This window comes from Tenrec ecaudatus, chromosome 6, assembly GCF_050624435.1.
Source record: "Tenrec ecaudatus isolate mTenEca1 chromosome 6, mTenEca1.hap1, whole genome shotgun sequence".
In the NCBI taxonomy this organism is placed as follows: Eukaryota; Metazoa; Chordata; class Mammalia; order Afrosoricida; family Tenrecidae; genus Tenrec; species Tenrec ecaudatus.
The window spans coordinates 18489128-18508511 of NC_134535.1; the positions used below are offsets into that span (position 1 = coordinate 18489128).

The 19384-nt window shown below is 51.6% G+C and overlaps 1 protein-coding gene across 1 annotated transcript in view; it reads right to left on the bottom strand.

Annotated features, from left to right (window-relative positions):
• The window catches only part of ABTB3 (ankyrin repeat and BTB domain containing 3), a 321566-nt gene that overhangs the window by 109116 nt on the left and 193066 nt on the right, over positions 1-19384 (bottom strand). The window contains exon 3 of the mRNA XM_075551027.1: positions 10526-10730. Within this exon, the coding sequence (XP_075407142.1) occupies positions 10526-10730 (205 nt within the window). The remainder of the gene's footprint in view (positions 1-10525; positions 10731-19384) is intronic.

Below are 19384 nucleotides of genomic sequence, written 5' to 3' on the forward strand. Positions count from 1 at the left end.
GTTGCTCGGTGCACTGAGTGGAGGTACAGCTAGCGCCCGTGTGACACTGTAGAGCTGTCCCGTGAGAGTGTTCTAGGCTGTGGTCTCCACGAGAGTGAACTGCCAGGCTTTGCTTCTGTAGACCCAGGGGTGGCTTTGATGAGCCAAGCCTGATGTTAGCACCTAGGCATTCGACTCTTTGTCGCTGTTGTTAGGTGCCACCAAGTCCGTCCTGTGCACAATGGCGACCTGTGCACAATGAATGAAGCCCTGCCTGGTCCTGCACCAGCTTCAGCACGTTCCTATGTTTGAGCACGTGGCTGCCCGTCCCTCCGCTGCCAGCGGAGGGCCTTCCTCTCTTTCGCTGCCCCCCTGCTTGACTGGCCATGATGTCCTTGTCCAGGGGCCGCTCTGGAGTCTCATCCTCCTCCCCTCCAAGCAGCACTCCGGCCGGATTTCTTCCAAGACAGAGTGGTTTGTCCTTTTGGCAGACCACGGCACTCCCAATATTCTGTGCCAGCACCACGATTCAAATGCATCAACTCCCTTCAGTCTTCCTGATGCAATGCCCAACTTTCACATGCGGCCGAGGCCATGGAAAAATACCATGGCTTGGGTCAGGCCCACTTTAGTCCTCACAGAAGCATCTTTCCCTCCCAACTTTCTAAAGAGGTCTTGGGCAGCAGATGGACCCAATGCAGCGCATCCTTTGATCTCTTGACTGAGGCTTCCATTGGTCCTGGATCCAAGCAAGACACAATCCTTGATAACATTAACTTTTTCTCCATTTATTGTGATGTTTACCTATTGGTCCAGATTTAAAATTTAAAAAAAATCATTTTATTAGGGGCTTGTACAACTCTTATCACAATCCATACATCCATCCATCGTGTCAAGCATATTTGTACATTTGTTGCCATCATCATTCTCAAAACATTTGCTTTCTACTTGAGTCCATGGTATCAGCTCATTTTTTTTCTCTCCCTTCCTGTTCCCCCTACCTCATGAATCCTTGATAATTTATAAATTGTTATATTTTATCATATCTTACACTTCCTGACAACTCCCTTCACCCACTTTTCTGTTGTCCATCCCCCAGGGAGGAGGTTATATGTAGATCCTTGTAATCGGTTTCCCCTTTCTACCCCACCTTCCTTCAACCTTCCCAGTAATGCCACTCGCATCACTGGTCCTGAAGGGATCATCTGTCCTAGATACCCTGTGTTTCCAGTTCCTATCTGTACCAGTGTACATCCTCTGGTCTAGCGGATTTGTAAGGTAGAATTGGGATGATGATAGTGGGGGTGTGGGGTGGGGGTTAGAAGCATTTAGGAACTAGAGGAAAGTTGCATGTTTCATCGTTGCTACACTGCACCATGACTGGCTCATCTCCTCCCTGCTACCCCACTGCAAAGGGATGTCCAGTTGTCTACAGATGAGCTTGAGTCCCCAATCTGCACTCCCCCCTCATTCACAATGATATAATTTTTTTTTGTTCTTTGACGCCTGATACCTGATCCCTTCGACACGCCGTGATCACACAGGCTGGTGTGCTTCTTCCATGTGGGCTGTATTGCTTCTGGACTGGATGGCTGCTTGTTCACCTTCAAGCCTTTAAGACCTATTGGTCCAGTTGTAAGGATTTCAGTCTTCTGTTCACTGAGTTATAATCAGACTGCAATCTGTGATCATTAGCAAGTGCTTCCCATCCTCCTCATGTTCAGAAGCAAAGCATGTGTCACCTGCATCTCTTAGGCATTCGGCCTTCTGGTCCTCATACTGCATTCCCCTCCACATCACCGGATTCTCTGATTCTTTATTCAACCGCTTCAGCAGCAAGTTAAACAGCCACACCCTGTGTGTACCAGCTGCGGGTTACCCCGGGCTCTTCTCCTGTTTGAGATGTCTCACCTGGGAGCCTTCCCAGCCTCCAATGATTCCATCTCTCAAAGTCTGACCCTAGTGCTGTCTGCCCTGGCTCCCAAGCAGTCTCTGCACCTTTCTTGTGACACATTGCATTTCTGTCTTCCTTTGACGATTCATGAGCTGAGCAAGGCAGGAATGTGTAGGGCCCCCAGCTCCTCCTCTGTGGCTGACACAGTGGCTCGGTGTCAGGGACGAGATGGAGTCCTGGAGCCAGCTTCCTGGGCAGCCACTTTTAAGTCTGTGACCTTGGGCAAATGACCTTCTCTTGCTATGTCTCACTTTCCCCACGGGGCTACAAGGCAATAATCTGTCTCCGTGGGGTTATTCTGCTGCCTGAGTGAGTTAATGCACAGAAAGGCAGGTGCTTGGCACTTAAATAAGAATTCAATGAACTGTCGCCATTCTTCTGCTTGCAGACTCCTGGTGGTGTCACAGCTAAGCTCGAAGCTGCTAAAAGAAAGGCGGGCAGTCTGAGCCATTCCTCTGTGGGAGAAAAGGCCTGGTGATCTGCACCCATGAAGATTGCGGTCCCGGGAGCCCAATGGGGGCCGTTGTGCTCTGTCCTGTAGGCGGAATCCATGGGATGGCACAGTGACAGACAAGTCGCCTGCTGACAGGACATGCTCAATGGGACAAATGAAGGAGATGGAGCCACTCGCTAACCTGTCTTACACTGTGTGATGCTGGAAATTCCACAGCTTGCTCAAGGAGCCTACCCCGACGACAGGAGCTATCACAGATGGGTCCGACCGCCCACCTTTGGGTTAGCCCTTGACCCTGGGCCAACAGGGTTCCTCACTCACTGCCAACAACAACAACAACAACAACAACAACAACAACAAATGAGTTCCCCTCTGTAGTTCAGAAACACTGTGATAACTCACAGACAACCCTCAAGTTACAAATGGATTGTGGCTCGTTGGGTTTTTTTTGTACAAAAACCTTATTCTTGGTTTATTTATTTTTTTATCAGCAGTGGTCTCATACAATGTCCTTGTGTGATGTGACTTACGCCTTGCATCATTGTGTCCTTCAGTCCGTCCCTGCCAAGAGGTGCTTCACGACGTCACCCTTACCCGTTAAGGGTGGCTAGTAAGACGGCTTGTATTGGACAACCTAAGCCATCTCTTTAAAGCTCAACAGGAAGTTTTGCCCAAGAACCATTTCTACGGTGGTCAGTCTTCCGGGCCAGGCCACACAACAAGCCTGCACATGGTCCCTTAAGAGAACAAGCGTAATCTATGGTCCTCGGCCATCCCATGTGCCCCTCACCCATGGCCTCTGAGGCTGGGCAGACGAAGAGACTGCAGGATGCATCAGATGTGACTGCTGCCTCGTGGAGACCATGGCGAGCCTCCTCCTCTGGGAAGAGGTGTTTTGGGCTCTTGTTTAGGGAACCAGAAAATTCCTCGTCTCTTCCTCCTTCCCATTGAGGTTTCAAGTGTTGGCCCAGGAGTCCCTACACTGGAGTAGTATTTTGATTTTCACCTGTGTGGGTGAGCCAGTGAAACTGTGAGAGGTGTAGCTAATAAGAAGCCCTGGTGCACCATGGTTGGATGAGAAGCCACAAGGTCAGCGGTTCAAATCTACTTGGGTTTGAATGATGAGGAGGTGAGGCTGTCTTTTGCTCCCAGAAAGATCGACAATCCTGGAAGCACGTTGCTTAGTAACACAGTGGACGTGACAATGTGGATCGGGTTTCCAGGGGAACCATAACTCAAGGTCGGATTCTCATGCCGAAAGAGAAAGGACTTGCACATCCTTTGTTCGCCTCTCCCTCCCCGGAGGCCTTCCTTCCGCATTACCAGTCAAGGTAGGCTCACCTCTCCTGAGCATCCTGATGGAGCCGCTGCTCGGGTCAACGATGCCTCCATTCTCATTCTGACAGACGACCTGGCTTCAAGCGGTTCATGGACAAGTGGAACGAAAAGATCGTGGAACTTCTCCCCACCTCCACGGACTCTCACATTCTCCAGTGGACAAGGACAGGGAAGAGTTGTTTGCAGGCTGACAAGGCTGCCCAAGGCAGTATCTGGGAAGGCAAAGAGCCTCAGGAACGCAAGTGTGGACAGTATCAGGGAAGATGCATTTGAATACTATCAACGTCTAACCTTCTGGTAGGTGTACGGTATGAAGCCAGTTTCTTCAAGTGTAAATTCTCCCTTTGCTAGGACTGTTTGTCTCCCAGCTCGGGGGTTCCCCAGGCAGTGGGCGGTTGTTAGTCGTGTGCTCCTGTCTGCTCCCTTCGCCAGTGTTCCACGTCTGTTGTACTGTCTGCTTGCAGAAATGGGGAGAGCTGCCACTACGTCGCCATACACTCTGGCTTGTTCTGTGACACTGGGGAATGGTGAGAAATCTGATTGGCTTGTCTTCTGGCTAGCCTGCTCACTGTCCCTCCCAGACATCTCCCAGCTGCCTGAAATAACAAAATAATCCAATTTATCCCACTACTTTTTTTTCTCACTTGTGGTAGCCCATGACTGAACTCATCTGTGGCCAGGCCATTTAGAAATCATGGACATTTCCAGGAATGACGCAGGGGAGGGAAATGCTGCCGTAGACTGGGGTTCAAACTGCCATCACGTGTGACCCAGACTGCCAACACGCAGCTAAACACGTAGCTGTTAAACCAAAGGCTGGCCATTTGGAGCCCCCCACCCCCGAGCCCCATGGGAGAAAAGAGCTGGGGAACCAGCTCTCGTAGAGATTGCAGTCTGGGGTGCGTTTCTGATCCGTCGCCAAGAGTCAGAGTGAACCTGACAGCCGAGACCAACACTGACAACCATCGACATGAATAAGGTGCTCCCACTGATCAGTACTGTTTAGGAAATAAAGGCGTCCGGTGATGCGTGAGGTTGCTAACCTCAAGGTCAGCAGTTTGAAACCCCTAGTTGCTCTACAGGAGAAAGGCGAGGCTTTCTGTTCCCATAAAGAGTTACAGTCTTGGAACCTGCCAGGGGCACTGCCCCCTGGCCCTGTCCTATAGGGTCACGAGGAGTTGGAAGTGACTCGATGGTGGTGAGGCAGGTTACATATCTAGCGGCTGATCACAAGCTAGTGGCTCAAACCCGCCAGCTGCTCCCTGGGAGACAGATGCGCACTCGTGTAAAGATCTAAATGTCATGGAAAACCAGAGGAGCTGTTCCACTCTGTCCTCTGGGGTCACTCTGAGTTAGAATGGACTCAGTGACACTGAGCTTCTCTTTAGAAGAGAAGAGTGACGTAATGGCTACTCGTTGGGCTGCTCACCCCAAGGTCAGCAGTTAGAACTGACCAGCCGCTCTAAGGGAGGAAGACTTGGCTTCCCGTCAAGAGTGACAGGTTCCTCCTATCACTGGGCCAGTCCCGCACTGTCCTGTAGGGTCGCCCTGAGTCGGAACAGACGCGATGGCAGTGAGTTTTCATTTATGGCCGTCCATCTTATGGAATCTGACTTAAAAACAGGATGTACCTGAAATGTGTTCTAAGCTCAAGAAACCCTTGCCAAAGTTCTGGAAAAACTTAAAACTGCAGAATTTTCACACTGGCATCAGGTTTCGTACCAATCCCACAGCGAAAAAGAGAACCATCCAAAACAAATGCAGGGACTCTGCAGCTGCGTCCACATGAAACCATCAGACAGGGCGGGCGGGCCTCGCTCCAAATCCTCCCGCCAAGGGCATCGTCCGCTCTGACCAGAGGCGGCGGCTTGAAGTGTGAAGCCATCCAGCCCATATTTCAGCCAACAGTTACTTCCCAGGCTCTCTGCTGGATGTGGGTACAAAGAAACCGGACCAACAAACCGGCTGAAGCTCGTTCAGACCTTCTTCTTGGACATCTGTCTGTCTGGTCCCCTGGCTCCACTGCACTGTGCTAGAAAGGGAGTTAGTTGTTTGGCTTGGGGTAGGGGGGAAGGAGAGAGACGACTCCACATTGGAGACCTGCCCTCCACAGCCCCCTGAAATGTCTTATCTGGAGTTTCTGGTGGGGAGCTGGTGTCAACACTTGAAGGGAACCAGCCGGAGGCCCTCGCTCCGCTGACGTCCCTCCATGTGTGTGTTCAGATGTGAAAGACCAAAGGCTCTTCCATCAGAGAACCAGAATAGAGCTTCTTCTAGAAAGAACCACATACCGGCTCTACAAGGATACCAAGAATGGTATGGCAGAGTAAAAAGAAATAAAGAAAGAAATGTGTACTATCAGCTCTGATTTCGGAGTGGGTGAATTTCCCACCTTGGCCGCACTCTCCCTAATTCATCTCCCACACCTGTCCCAGGAGGCCGGCCTTGCTCTTGTTTTGCAGATGAATAAAAGAGGTTCAAAGAGGTGCAACACTTTGGGGGACGCCTCAGAGCTCTGAAGATGCAGAGCTGGGACCCCAAATCTAGAGGTCTGTGAGTCTCTAAAACCCACCCTCTGCTGAGGACCAAAGGGAAGGGCCTCAATAAACGTGATGCTTTGCAGTCTTGTATGGCTGACAAAACCAGCCAAGGTGAAACGGAAAGAATAGGAGCAAGGTGCCAGTAGACTTGGGGCCGTGTCCTCTTTTCTACTCTCTGCTTGATGGCCCGTGCCTCTGGGAAACTTGCCCCTGGAAGCTCAGAGTCCCGACATTGCTGATGTTAGCGTTTTGTCTTGCTTGGATCCACCACCGATGCTCATGGAAGTAGCAGTCCAGAGATCAAATGACGCATCGCATTGGGCAACTCTGTTGCACAAAACCTCTTTTAAATGTTGAAAAGAAAGGAGGTTACTTTGGGGACTAAGGTGCATTCTGACCCAAGTCCTTGGATAGTCTCCTGACACTCACAGTCACTGAAAGGACACTCTCGATCCTGAATTAGTCTCAAGAGGGGGACATGGAAACCGTGCAGTCAACAAAGCAACAGGAATGGAATTCTGGTCTTTGGGGACCCATCAGCAGTTTGCCAACTGAGTCTGTTTGCAGTCAAAGTGACCCACGACACAATCACATGACTCCACTGATGATGGAGTTCAGTGGATGTACGGATGGTTAGAAGAGCTTCCCAATAAAATGATTTATTAAAAAAAAGAGCCCCACGATCCTTGGGGTTTCTGAGACTATAAGTTTCTGAGACGTTTAGAAGATGGCCTCCTTCTTCTTCTGTGGAGTGGCTGGTGGGCTTGAAACACTGCCTTGCAGTTGGTTAGTAGCCCGGCATGGAACTCACTGTGCACCAAGGCTGCTTAGTGACTGTACCTAGGACAGCGTAATGCCACTGCTACCTGGGGCTGCAGGGTGAGCATGCCGCCCACACGCTCTGTTGTCAACACGGAAGCTTTTAGCGTGTTTCCAAGCCACTGGGAACGAATTTGAAACGAACAAACAGAATGATATGAGAATCATCTCACCTCTGACTGAGGTGCTGAGATGTCAGCCAGACACTGGGGCGGGCGAGAGCCAAGACATGGAGAGAAATAGCCTCTTGTAGCCATGGAGCCCTATGTGTGTGTGCACACGCCCCTTTACATTCCTCTGGTGCTGGATGGGAGGAACCCTCGTGGCATAGTGGTTACACATTAGGTTGCTCACTTCAAGGTCAGGAGTTTGAAACCACCAGCCGGTCCGTGGGAGAATGAGGAGGCTTGCTACTCCCATGAAGACTCACGGTCTGGGAAACCCGCAGGGGCAGTTCCACCCTGTCCTGTACAGTTGCTCTAAGTTGGATTGACTCAGTGGCAGCGAGTCTGGTGTTCTGGAGAATGTGAGTGAGGGATGAGGTCTGAGAAGCTGGCAGGGGCCGGATCATGGGGTCCCTGAATGTTGGCATTTCATTCACTAAAGGTGCTAGGAGTTATGGACTGTGCTGGGCAGGAGGTGGGAGCGGGTGTCACTGTAGGGGACTTGCATTCCACAAGTTTCAGATGCAGGGCCCTGAGCAGAATGGACAGAGGTGACTGGAGAAACAGCTCTGAGCTACAAACGCTGCACGTTATAGGACATGTTCAGACTTGGCAAATAGGTGGAGACCAGAGGCGGATTGGTGATTGTCAGGGGATGAGGAGGTTTTGTGATAAGAACCCAAGGTGGGCAGTGTGAAGCCAGCCCCCAGCCCAGAAGAACAGACTGGCCATGTGCTCCTGGGAACATGATAGCCACGCCAACCCCCCAGAGCAGCTCTGCTCTGTCACAGGCGTCACCACGAGGTGAATCAGCTTGAGGATGCGAGACACCTGGGGAACAAGGGAGTTGAGATTTGGAGGTGACTGGGTACAAGGTTTGGGGGATGGGAATGCTCTGATATAATTGCTGGTGATAATGACCTACCCTTGTGAGGACAGGAGTGTGTCGGGGAATGCCCCCATTACAGGCTGGGAGATAGGTTGCGGTGTGATTTCGATGTTGCGTGGACACCACACTAAACCCTTAGGGGAGTCTACTCTGCTCTCCATCTTTGCTGCTGCCGTTGGTGGGGGGGCTGGTGGTGGCGGGGAGCAGGGAGTCCCCCCCCCACTGCTCTATCCACCTGAGCAGCAAAAGCAGCCTGGCCTCACTGCCCACATGGTCTCTGGCAGCCCTCTGGACCAAGTCCAAGAGTCCACACCCAGAGCCTGCCCTCTGCTTCTGCTGCTTGTGTCCCCCCCACCCCACCCCCCATGGTCCAGCGACAAGAGTCTGGGCCTGGTGAAACCCACCACAGGAAGATAACATAAGTCAAAGAAGATGCTCTCCCTTTCACGACAGCAACAACAATACAGTCTACGGAAGCACAATGGTTCAAATAGACATCATTTAAGCAGACACACACCTGTATACTTAAAACCTCGAATCCCACCCTTGTGAATGGCAAATATTGTGTTATGTTCATTCTGCATCCACTGCACCCGCTGCAATAAGAGGGGACAGGGTCCTGAACACCAGCAGGAGCAGCGGGCAGGGTAGAGAGGAACACAGAGGCCGGAGAGGCCAGAGGTTCAGGAGCAAGGCGCCTGCTGACTGGTTTTGGACGGGGTAGAAAGGAAGAGAGGAGGAGGAGGAGGAGTGTGGGGCCGGGCTCTGGCTGGGTTGCACAGGCTTTTAGAGGCTGGGGGGATGATGGCTTCGGCTGGGAGAATGGTGGGACTAATGCATTTGCTAATTCTTTCTCTCAACCACTGCTTGTTGACTTCCCACTCTGCTTCCAATAGAGAGCTAGGCATTGGGTGTGGAGTGGTGACCCAAACAGATGGGTGCTGCAGCCTCATGAAGCTTATAGGCCACACACAATGGCATACATCCACCCCTCCCATGCCCCCCGACAGGCTTCAGGTCATGCTGGGCACAGGGAATAAGGTAACTCGAGAAGACCAGCCTGAGAGCGTGAAGCTCAGCAGTGGAAAGCAGGAAGCTGGGAGCCATGAGAAGATCCAGGAGCTCAGAGGAGGAGGGCCTGGTTGGGGATGCAGAGGGGGCTGATCCGCAGAGAGACGGGAGTCGGGGACAAAGTGGAGGAAGATGAGACAGACAGATCTCACGACTGTCTTGGGATGGACGAGCTAGAGACCCCTCAGTGCCACCTCAAGTTTTATCAGCAGGCCGAGGCTGGTGGGCACCGTCCCCTCAACCCTTAGGATTCACCCTCACAGAAATCACAGTTTTGGATTTGTTTTTTGCCCAGCGATCATGGGCCTTTTGCCACCCGCCCATTTGGGGTAGGTAACAAACCCACTGACCTGGCTTGGGCACCAGGAGGCCCGAGTCATCCCCAGATTGATCCCGCTCCAGACTGGATTGAAACGTTGATGTCAAATTGAGATTCTAAAAACCCAGACACAACCAACCCCCCAGCACTCTGTCTAGCCCACACTCCTCCTCTGAGGAGAAGCCAGGAGATGTGGTTTTGCCTACGAGTCAGATGACACCCGAAACCTCTCTGGCAGAAACAGAACATCGAATGAGCTTTTCAAGATGCCCCTGAACCAAGAAGCGGAGAAAGGAGCGCTGCATCGAGCCCATATTGGGCATTGATTGGCTACGTGCGGAAAGCATGTACAACAGCAGTAACAACAGCGAGCATTTACTGAGCACTTACTATGTGCTAGGACCCAGGTGGCATACTGGTTATGAATTGGGATGCTTACCACAGGTCGGCAGTTCAAAACCACCAGCCGCTCTGCCGGAGAAAGACGGGGCCTTCCACTCCCGTGAACAGTTACAGTCTCAGAAACTCGCAGGGGCAGTTCCACCCGCTCCTAGGGGTCAGTAGCTATGAGTCGGCATCGACTTGATGGCGGTGAGTTTGTTTGAGTTCAGTTGGCTATGTGCCCGGCACTGTCCGATGCATTTCACCGTCAGACAGGCCCATGAAAGGATCTGATGGGCGTCCCTCCTTACAGATGAAGAAATAAATGGAGGTCCAGTTTTGTTTTAAACTGTTCTGATCCTTCTGGGCAAAGTACCGAACTGGATCATCCCTATACAAATCCATTCCAAAGCCTCTATCCCAGTCTCAGATGCATCTCCGGGCACAAGGTGCCCATGTGGACCCTCCAGCAAGTTTCAGGCATCTGGGCAGTTCTTACACCCAGTATCTCTCCCGTCCCCAACTCTTTCCCCACCTTGGAGGCAGCACCCACCCAGCACAAGGCGCTATGGAGAGGAGAGCCTCTCTTTGGCCGTCTAAGGCCAGGCCTGTCTTACCTTTCCACCTGGAGGTTGACTTTGGACGGCTCCACGTTGGGGTTCTCCCATTCCATTTGTGGGCAGTGCATGAAATAGCAGAGGGTATACAGGGCCTCGGGCTCCCAGTAGAGCGCCCCTTGCTTGTGGTGCAGCGGGGTGCCGTTGCCATGGTGCTTGGCATTGAGGGGCTGCAGGTGATGCATAGCTCGGGACACCAGGTCACCTGTGGACAGAACCGAGAGTTCAGATCCCCCAAGCAGTCAAGACAGGCAGAGAAGCTGGACATGCAGGGAGATCTCTGCAGACATTCTGATCCCGAGCCCCCATCGCTGGATAGAAGGGGTCTCGTGGGACCTTCAGCTCACACACTAAGCAGGAGGAACGCCTCCAATCCCTCACAGGAATGAACACACTTTGCTGGATAGTGTAAACCAGGAACTCGCTTGGCTGTGATCCCAAAAACTGGAGGTTTGAGTTCAACTTGATGTGAAGGAACGTGGGCAAAGTAGAGACCCCAAACCCACCTGTAAGATAATTGGACCATCCCTCTCAGAAGGGCCACATGGAAGGGATGAGACGTTCATGGAAGGGAGTGGTATAGCATTGATGAAACACGTACTTATCCTCTAGTTCTTTAATATTTCCTCCCCTTACTATTATGGTTTTTGTTTCAACTCATTAATCTTGTTAGACCTGCATATGCTCATTTGTATAATTAAGAGTGTTTGATGCATGAAAGGCAAGACAGATCACCCTTCAGAAGCAGTAATGGGAGTAATGATTCCCTGTGGGTATGGGAAGACGAGGGGGTCAGGGACGGAAAGGGGAGCTGATAGCCACAATGATTGATTGGATAACCGCACTAGAGGGGAATGAATAATAGGATTGCAGGTGAATGGATGCAGTGGATGGTGTAAGATATGGCAAATATATCTATAATAATATAATAGATTCCTGGGAAATAGGGTGGGGGAGGGAGGGAATATATGGGAGCTGATACCAAAGAGTTCAGGAAGAAAGAAAATGTTTTGAAACTGATGGTGGTAGCAATTGCAAGCTTATGCTTGATCTAACTGAATTATGGATTGCTATAATATCTGTAAGCGCTCCCAATGACATGATTCATAAAAAGCAAAAGCACAAGAACAAAGGCCTGGCGATCTAATTCTGGGGAATCAGCCATCGGAAGACCAGTGGAGCACCCATGGGGTCACCATAACTTGACATTGACTCTAAGGAAACTGGTTTCTCCAAGCACAGAGCACGCTCAGATCTGTGCAGCACTGCCCATCCGGACCCACTGTTTCTACCCAAGCAGAGGAAGCCCTCTGTGTCCGCCTCGCCTCTCAGCATGCCCTCCTGTCCTGTTGCTGCAGCCCGACGCCTGACGTGCAGTTGCAACCGTCAGCTCTGCTGCCCTCGCCTGCCTCAGGGCCTTTGTGTAGTACTCCATTCCCTCCATCCAGAACCTTCTCCCGCCTCTTCAAACCAGCCAGGGATCAGTTTGTACACTAATCGCCCCAGAAAACCCTCCCGGACCCTTTCTCTCCTTATCTGTTGTCTCATAGAGCTTAGGGTGTGCACTCTGCGAGATTCACCCTTTTCCTGGTCAGTTTTCCCAACAAAAGCAATTCACACTTGCCCAACGCGAGCGAGTCACTCCTGTCGTCAGTTGCTGTCGAGTTGTGGGCATGACAGCCCCCCATGCTGTCTGGTCCTGCACCACCCCATCATGGGTAGAGGAACATCTCCTTGCTCCCTAGAGTTTTCATTGGCTGGTCTTCACCAGGCCTTTCTTCGGCATCGGGAAGCTCCATGGGAACCCACTGGGCATCCCAGCCCCATGTAAGCCTCCACTGAATAGATGGGTAGTGACTGTGCTTGAGGCACATTGACCATGAATTGAACACTGGTCTCCTACATGGAAGGCAATGATTCCGCCTATGGAAGCAGCAATACCTTATCCAATGAGGAGATAACCCACACTTCTGAGGAGGCCATGTGGGCTACCTTTAATGTGTATGTTGTCAGCGCTAAAGAAGTCAGTGGTTCTCTTGACCAGACTGCTCCTTCTCTAGAGAGTGAGCCCAACCACTGGGGAAAGAGGGCCCTGGAGGTACAGTGCTGCCAGTGTCCTGAATTCTGGGTCCTCCGGTGGCTTTGTAGCCAGGGCTGACTTTTCTTTGGACTCGACACTGGCAACCTCCTCACTCCAGCACTCTGTGGGGGTATATTTAGACCCTCAATGGCTTCTTCCCCCTCATCTTCTTAGGGACCTCATTCTCTGGGAGGGAGACCACCAGGCATCTGGCACTGCCCCCAGCCACTCCCTTTTGTCTAATGCTGTCAGAGGCAGCTCCAACGATTGGCTGGAAGAGGCGCTCACAGTCCACAAATGCTGAGACAAAACGGAGGAGCTAACTCAGAGATGGGAGGGCTGGGCTGGGGCCGGCTGTGATGGCCCCTCACTTCCCCCTGGAGCATCCACCTGATACAGAGACAACTTTGCATTCAGTAGATGTCAGCGCCATGGAGGACCAACACGGTCAAGTCCGTTTCTGAGACAGAGCAATTGAGGATGTGGTACAGGTTGGAAGTGGCAGGCTCTGCCTCCAACTGGGCTCAAGCACAGATGTTCTTCAGGACCCTACTGCAGGGCTTCCAAGGAGGTCTAGATGTAGATTCTGCCCCATGTGCATGCCCACATCTCCCTAGTTTCCCAACGTTTGCACCGTTGCAGGTTTCTGCGTGGGGCAGGCTTAGGGGACTGGCCAGCTTCTGCTGACAGAGCAGGGTTCTGGAAATTCTCCCAGTCTGGCCTCTTGGTGTTTGTCAATGGCATATTTGCTCCAAGTGGCTCTGGGAAGGGCTCAACAAGGATGTAAGGATGTGTGTCTGGCTGGCTGATTCTGATGTCAGGGGAAGCTGGGTCTCTGGGGCTTCCAGCCAGGCACCTGCAAGAGCCAAAAGCTTGTCCTTGGATGCTAGGAGGAGGCTGGGCTGATAGGCCCCATCAGCCTATGGGGAGCAAGCAGTGAATTTACAAAGGCAAGGCCATTGGCAGTTCATGATGGGTTGCTTGGTGGTCTCCCCCTCTCCCCCCACCGCTAATGTAAACAGACCACTGCTCAATGGTGCCCAGGGCACAGCCACACCTATACCTGCTGGACTCTGGTCACATGTGTCTGGGGCTTGGCTTCAGGGGCCCAGAGCGGTTCTATGAGCTTTATGCAAGGGCGCTTCTACAGGTTGTGCACACTGCTCTCATCTTCCAATCCCATTTCCCTCGAGCGTGTTGAAGACCCCCTGTGTGTAGCACACCCCCTGAACTGCTCCATTAACCCAGTGAGGTAGGCCGTGGTGGCATATTGGTTTTTATAAATGAGTGAACTTAGGCACAAATTGGTTAAGTAACTTGGCTCCAACCCCATTACCATTGAACGCTGCTCTTTGGTGCTAAGTGCACACACATGGCCTCTGCGGGGGTCTCACTTGTCTGTGGGCACACAGTGGATGGGGAGAGGGCCACGGAGGTTCCAGGAGGCAAGGCCAATGGCCGGCAGCTCTGAGAAATGTTGAAGACACTGCCCCAGGTGAGGACATCATGGGCTACAAAGGCAGTCTTGGCCACAGGCAGGAGCACAGACAGGGGGCTGGCTGACTGGTGGGGGGCAGTCAGGGAATGGCTGGAGGCTTGGACAAAGGGTCTAAGCCACAGAGAATCCCGCAGGGGGATGGCCCCTGACTGGGCCAGCCTGTTCTCTCGGCCATAGCATTCAACACCGTCCCTGGGGCCAGTCACATTCACAGAGCACCCAATGTTGATTCTGACTCACGGAGCCTTCACACCACAGGGTAGAACACTGCCTCCTGGGGGCTTCCTGGCTGTAACCCTGAAGGAGACAGGTTGTCAGGCCTGTCACCCTCAGAGAGGTGCTGGATGGCTTCACACTGTCACCAGGGATGATGAAGCGCCTGCCTGTGCCCAAGCCAAACCAAACCTGCTGCCATCGAGCCGATTCCAACTCCAGTAACCCATGAGTCTTAGCGTGGGGCTGCTCCCGGGGGTGGTGGTGGTGGGGTGTCCCTTGGCTGGAACCGTTGTGGAAAAAGATTCCCGGGTCTTTGTCGAGCTGCTGGGTGGGTTCTGTGAGGAGTCAGTTGCAAAGGCTTTACAGTGCAGTGGGTTCTGGTTGAGCGTCTCAAACCTCAAGGTCAGCAGTTTGAAACCACTAGCCGCTCTGCACATGGAAAGACAAGATTTTCTACTCTCGTAAAGAGCTACCATCTCAGAAACCCACGGGGGACAGTTCTACTCTGGCCTGGAGGGTGGCTATCAGCCGGCACTGACTTGAAGGCAGGGAGTTTGGGTTTGTTTGTTGGTTTGTTTTTTTCACTAGCCATGGTGAGAAAACACTTCCACATCCATTGTTGCTAGTCCCTGCCCGGCTCTATCAGGTATGGATTCATAGTATTTCCAGTTCCCAGGAGGATTCTCAGTCCAGGAGTCTGTGCCTCCTGGGCAGCAGCTGGCAACGTCTAGAGAGGCTGCTGCTAGCCTGTAGTGAGTACAGACCAGGGGTGCTAGTTGCTCTCCCGCAGGGAGGGAGCCCCCACCACAGATGGGGGCATGATCCAAGTTCAAGTGCTAACAGTACCCGGCTGGAAAACCCCTGCTTTACACTGAGCCCGCAGAGTCAGGGAGAAGATTTTGATGTGGGTCTGTCTGTACTGAGGCCATGTTCTTGGTTCACACTCTGCCCAGCCCGCCCTTCGGCAGCTTCCCGCGGCAGCCCGGCCAGCTCCACGTCCACCTTGACAATCTGGCAACTCGGTGGACGTCTCTACCCCTGGACCCGGTCATTCTGTTTCTGGGACTCTGTCCCAGTGTCTGAATTCAATCCACAGCAGAAATCTCCATGCTGAAGGATTTCCCCACCAACGGTACCCAGAGGACCCGATATTGAATGAGAGAGAAAAAATGTTCAGGAAGAAAGACAGCGGCTAAATCAACTCAGGCACAACCACAGCAGGTGAGAGAGAATTTAAACATGTTTCTACAGAGCCGGCCTATCCAGGAGGGGAAAAAAAAAAGAAAGACAAACATCCCCGCATTAAAATGCTAAGTGGAAGAAAAATAGAATTCGAAATTAGATGTGGTGTGATCAGGATTAGGTTATTAAAAACTATACATCAAGTAAGTACCAGGGAAAACAGCCACTGGAGTGTAGACCAAGGACGTCTTTGCTGAGTGGGACTGTGGGCCACGTCCCCGCCCAACTTCTCTGTGGTTTCTAAAATTTGAATGACAGTATGTGTGACTCATAGACTCAGAAAAACCAAGTCTGCGGTTTGGTCGTCAGGTGCCATCGGGTCGGTTCCGACCCAGAGCGCCCCTGTGCACCACAGCGTGAACACCGCCTGTCCTGTGCATCCTCACAGTCCATTTTTGCAGCCACCACGTCAGCCCATCTTGTCGAGGATCTCACTCTCTTTTGCTGCCCCTCTTTACCAAGCATCATGTCCTTCTGTAGGGACTGGTCCCTCCTGACAACAGGTTCAAAGTGATCCTACTCATGGAACTTGTCACTAGTTGGGGAGATGCAAGAAAGGGCAATTCCAGGCAAGAGGATGCATCAGCAATAGGGGATCAGGGAACAAAAGGCAATAAGGGAGCAGGATTGATTTGCTAGGGGTGCCACTGAGGGTCAGGCTGGGGTAAGCTCTTTTTCCATTCATGATTCTAGACGAGTCCCATTAGAAAATTCAAAACTAGAGGACTCCAAAGGGGCATGGGCTCCTACACCACGCCTTCTATTTCCCCAGGCTCAGGGAGTCCTACAAGTGAGCTCATTTTGCCTGGGTTGGGATTTTTGCCTGGGTTGGGCTGGAGCCTCAGTGCCCCTTTGCATCCCAAAGTTCCTTGCTTTTGTTCATGCTGTTCTCTCCTCTAGCCTGCAATTGTCATGCCCTGCATTCTCCCGATCACTGAAAAATGTCAAGGCTGCGAGACAATGCTGCCTCTTCCAGGAAGCCCTCCAGGATGTCTCCAGTCAAACTCCATCTCCCCTGCCGGTGTGCGCCTGCAACATCTGTGAATAAAGTTGTACCTGTTCCTTGTTTGATTCTGTGGTGTCTCGGTTACCTGTCTACAAGTCTGCCGGCCCTTAACCCGACTCTGAGCTTCAGGAGCAGAGAGGCCGTGCGTGTCTCACTGTGCTCCTGCTCTTGGAGGGGCAGTGCGGTGAGGTGGTTAAGAGCACGCTCTCTGGATGCAGCCTGCTGGAGACGGACCTTCCAACTTCTCTCTAGCTAGCTGTGCGACCCGGAGTGAGTTATTTAACTCCCTATAAATGGGGGTGATTATATGGTCTGGTGGGTTTGTTGTTGGATTAAATGAAAAATCTATGTCAATTACCAAAAACTTGGTTTCTTCATTTGTACAGGGGGGAGGATAATGGTATCTATCTCCCTCATACATAGTACTGAATGAGGTGATGCATACAAAACACTTGACTTCAGCAGTGTTCTTCGTTAAATCAACATTCATCATCCTCATCCTCATCCCTATCACCGCTAATCATTACTACTATGATTACCACCATTACCGCTCCCACCATCACCATTGACACCATGACCACTATCACCATCATCACTATCTTCACCACCACCATCATCACCACCACCAACATGGGTACCCCTATCATCCTCCTCAACATCATCACTACCGCCATGACCACCACCACCACCAACATGGGTACCCCTATCATCCTCCTCAACATCATCACTACCACCATGACCACCACCACCACCAACATGGGTACCCCTATCATCCTCCTCAACATCATCACTACCACCATGACCACCACCACCACCAACATGGGTACCCCTATCATCATCATCACCACCACCATCACCAACAGGGTTACGATAATCATCAACACTATCACCACCACCACCATCATCAACATCACCACCACCATATCCGCCACCATCAGCACCAACAGGACAATCACTACCCTCCTCCTCCATGACCACCATCACTACCATCATTACCAACGTGACTTTCACCATCATCATCAACACCACCATTCCCAACATGGTTACCATGAAAATCACCACCACCACCACCACCACCAGGAATATCATCATCATCACCGCCATGGCCACCACTATCACCGTCTTCACCATCACAAGTGCCACCGTCATCATCAGCCCTTGAGATGCCAGGACATCTCTGAGGAGGGATGGGCAGGGAAGCGGGATTGGCATCAAGGCCCCTGCAGCACTGGCTGTGTTTTGAACCCTGTTCTGCACCTGTGCTGCGTGCTGCCTTTCCCTCTCGCTCCCAGGGATCCAACGCAGCCAATCCACTCGCCACCCGTCACCTGCGTTTCAGCGGCTGGGGAGTTTTGTCCTTGAGATTTCACTACGAACCATGATTCCCAAACATCAACAACCCGGAAATCACCTTCATGCATTTTCCGTTTCTTGGCATCCCTGGTACAATTTATTTACTTAATATTTGTCTTTAAGTTGGCTTGTTCTCTCACAGAAATAAATTCCTTTTCGAAGGAAACTGTGCTAGGGTGATAAATGGAACACTGGTAATTTTCTAATTATTGCCAAGAAGCCAGTGGCTGCGTTGCCATCTGTGAGGGTCCGAGGTCTGCTCTTGGGGCTAGATGCAGCAGACCATCTGCAAAGGGCCTTGGGCATTTCAGGCAGAGAGACTGTCCCCTGGGAAAACAGCAAGGGCAATTTTTCTAGTGGTCTTGAGGAGAGAGAACTCCAAATCCCTTTCTGTGCACCAGGGTACATTAATGCCCTGTGTTGATTGCCTCCCTCAGTAGGAACAGCAAGTTCACAGGCCATTCGAAAGGACAACAGGGAGAGGCATTTTACAATAGAGCTCGTGTGTTTTTCCTCCTTAAGTAACAGAAAGCCAGCCCCATAATTCACAGCTGTCAGAAAGGAGTTAACTGGGGGCACGAGGACAAGGCTGGTGTGACAGGCTGAAGGGATAAGGTGGCGAGGCAAGATCTCAGAGGACACAGTCCTGGGTCATATGGGCCACTGCAGAGTCGATTTGATCCCCAAAATAAGACAACCTGGGTGTTTCCATTCCCCATGGCCTCAGAGGAGAAGACAGGTGGACTGGCTTCTCCAGGGTCATCTGCTGCTTCAGGAACAAAGAATGGGTCCCTCCTCAGACTCTAAGTTGATTGTGAAGTTCCAGGTATTGTCTGATAAATTTTGTGATTTTATAAAAGAACTACCAGCCTACGTTATATCCTTCAGGAGACCTGTTGGTGCAGTGGGCTATGTGTTTGCGAACTGCAAGGTCCGTAGTTCAAACCCACTAGTTGCCCCACGGGAGAAAGATGAAGCTGTCTGCTCCCATAAAGATTTACAGTCTTAGAAACCAGAGAGCAGTTCTACTATGGTCTCTACAGCAGCGGTTCTCAACCTGGGGGCCACAGTCCCTTTGGGGGGTGGAACGACCCTTTCACAGGGGTCGCCCGATTCATAGCAGTTACAAAATGACAGTGATGAAGTAGCAATGAAAATAATGTTATAGTTGGGGGTCACCACCACATGAGGAAGTGTATGAAAGGGTCGCGGCATGGGTAAGGTTGAGAACCACTGGTCTAGAGGATCACTATGAGTTACCATTGACTTGCTGGCAGGGAATTTGGCTTTTCTTTTTGGGGGCATGAAACCTCTAACTAGAAGATTTTAAAAAGTTTAATTCTAGATTGTTTATGCTCAAAATTCAGTTCTGTTGAACAGCTCCTACTTGGCTGGTGGCTGGGCCTTCATATAAGGCCCCACTCACCTGTAGGGGGCGCTTTAGCTTGGGCTCACAGACTCAGT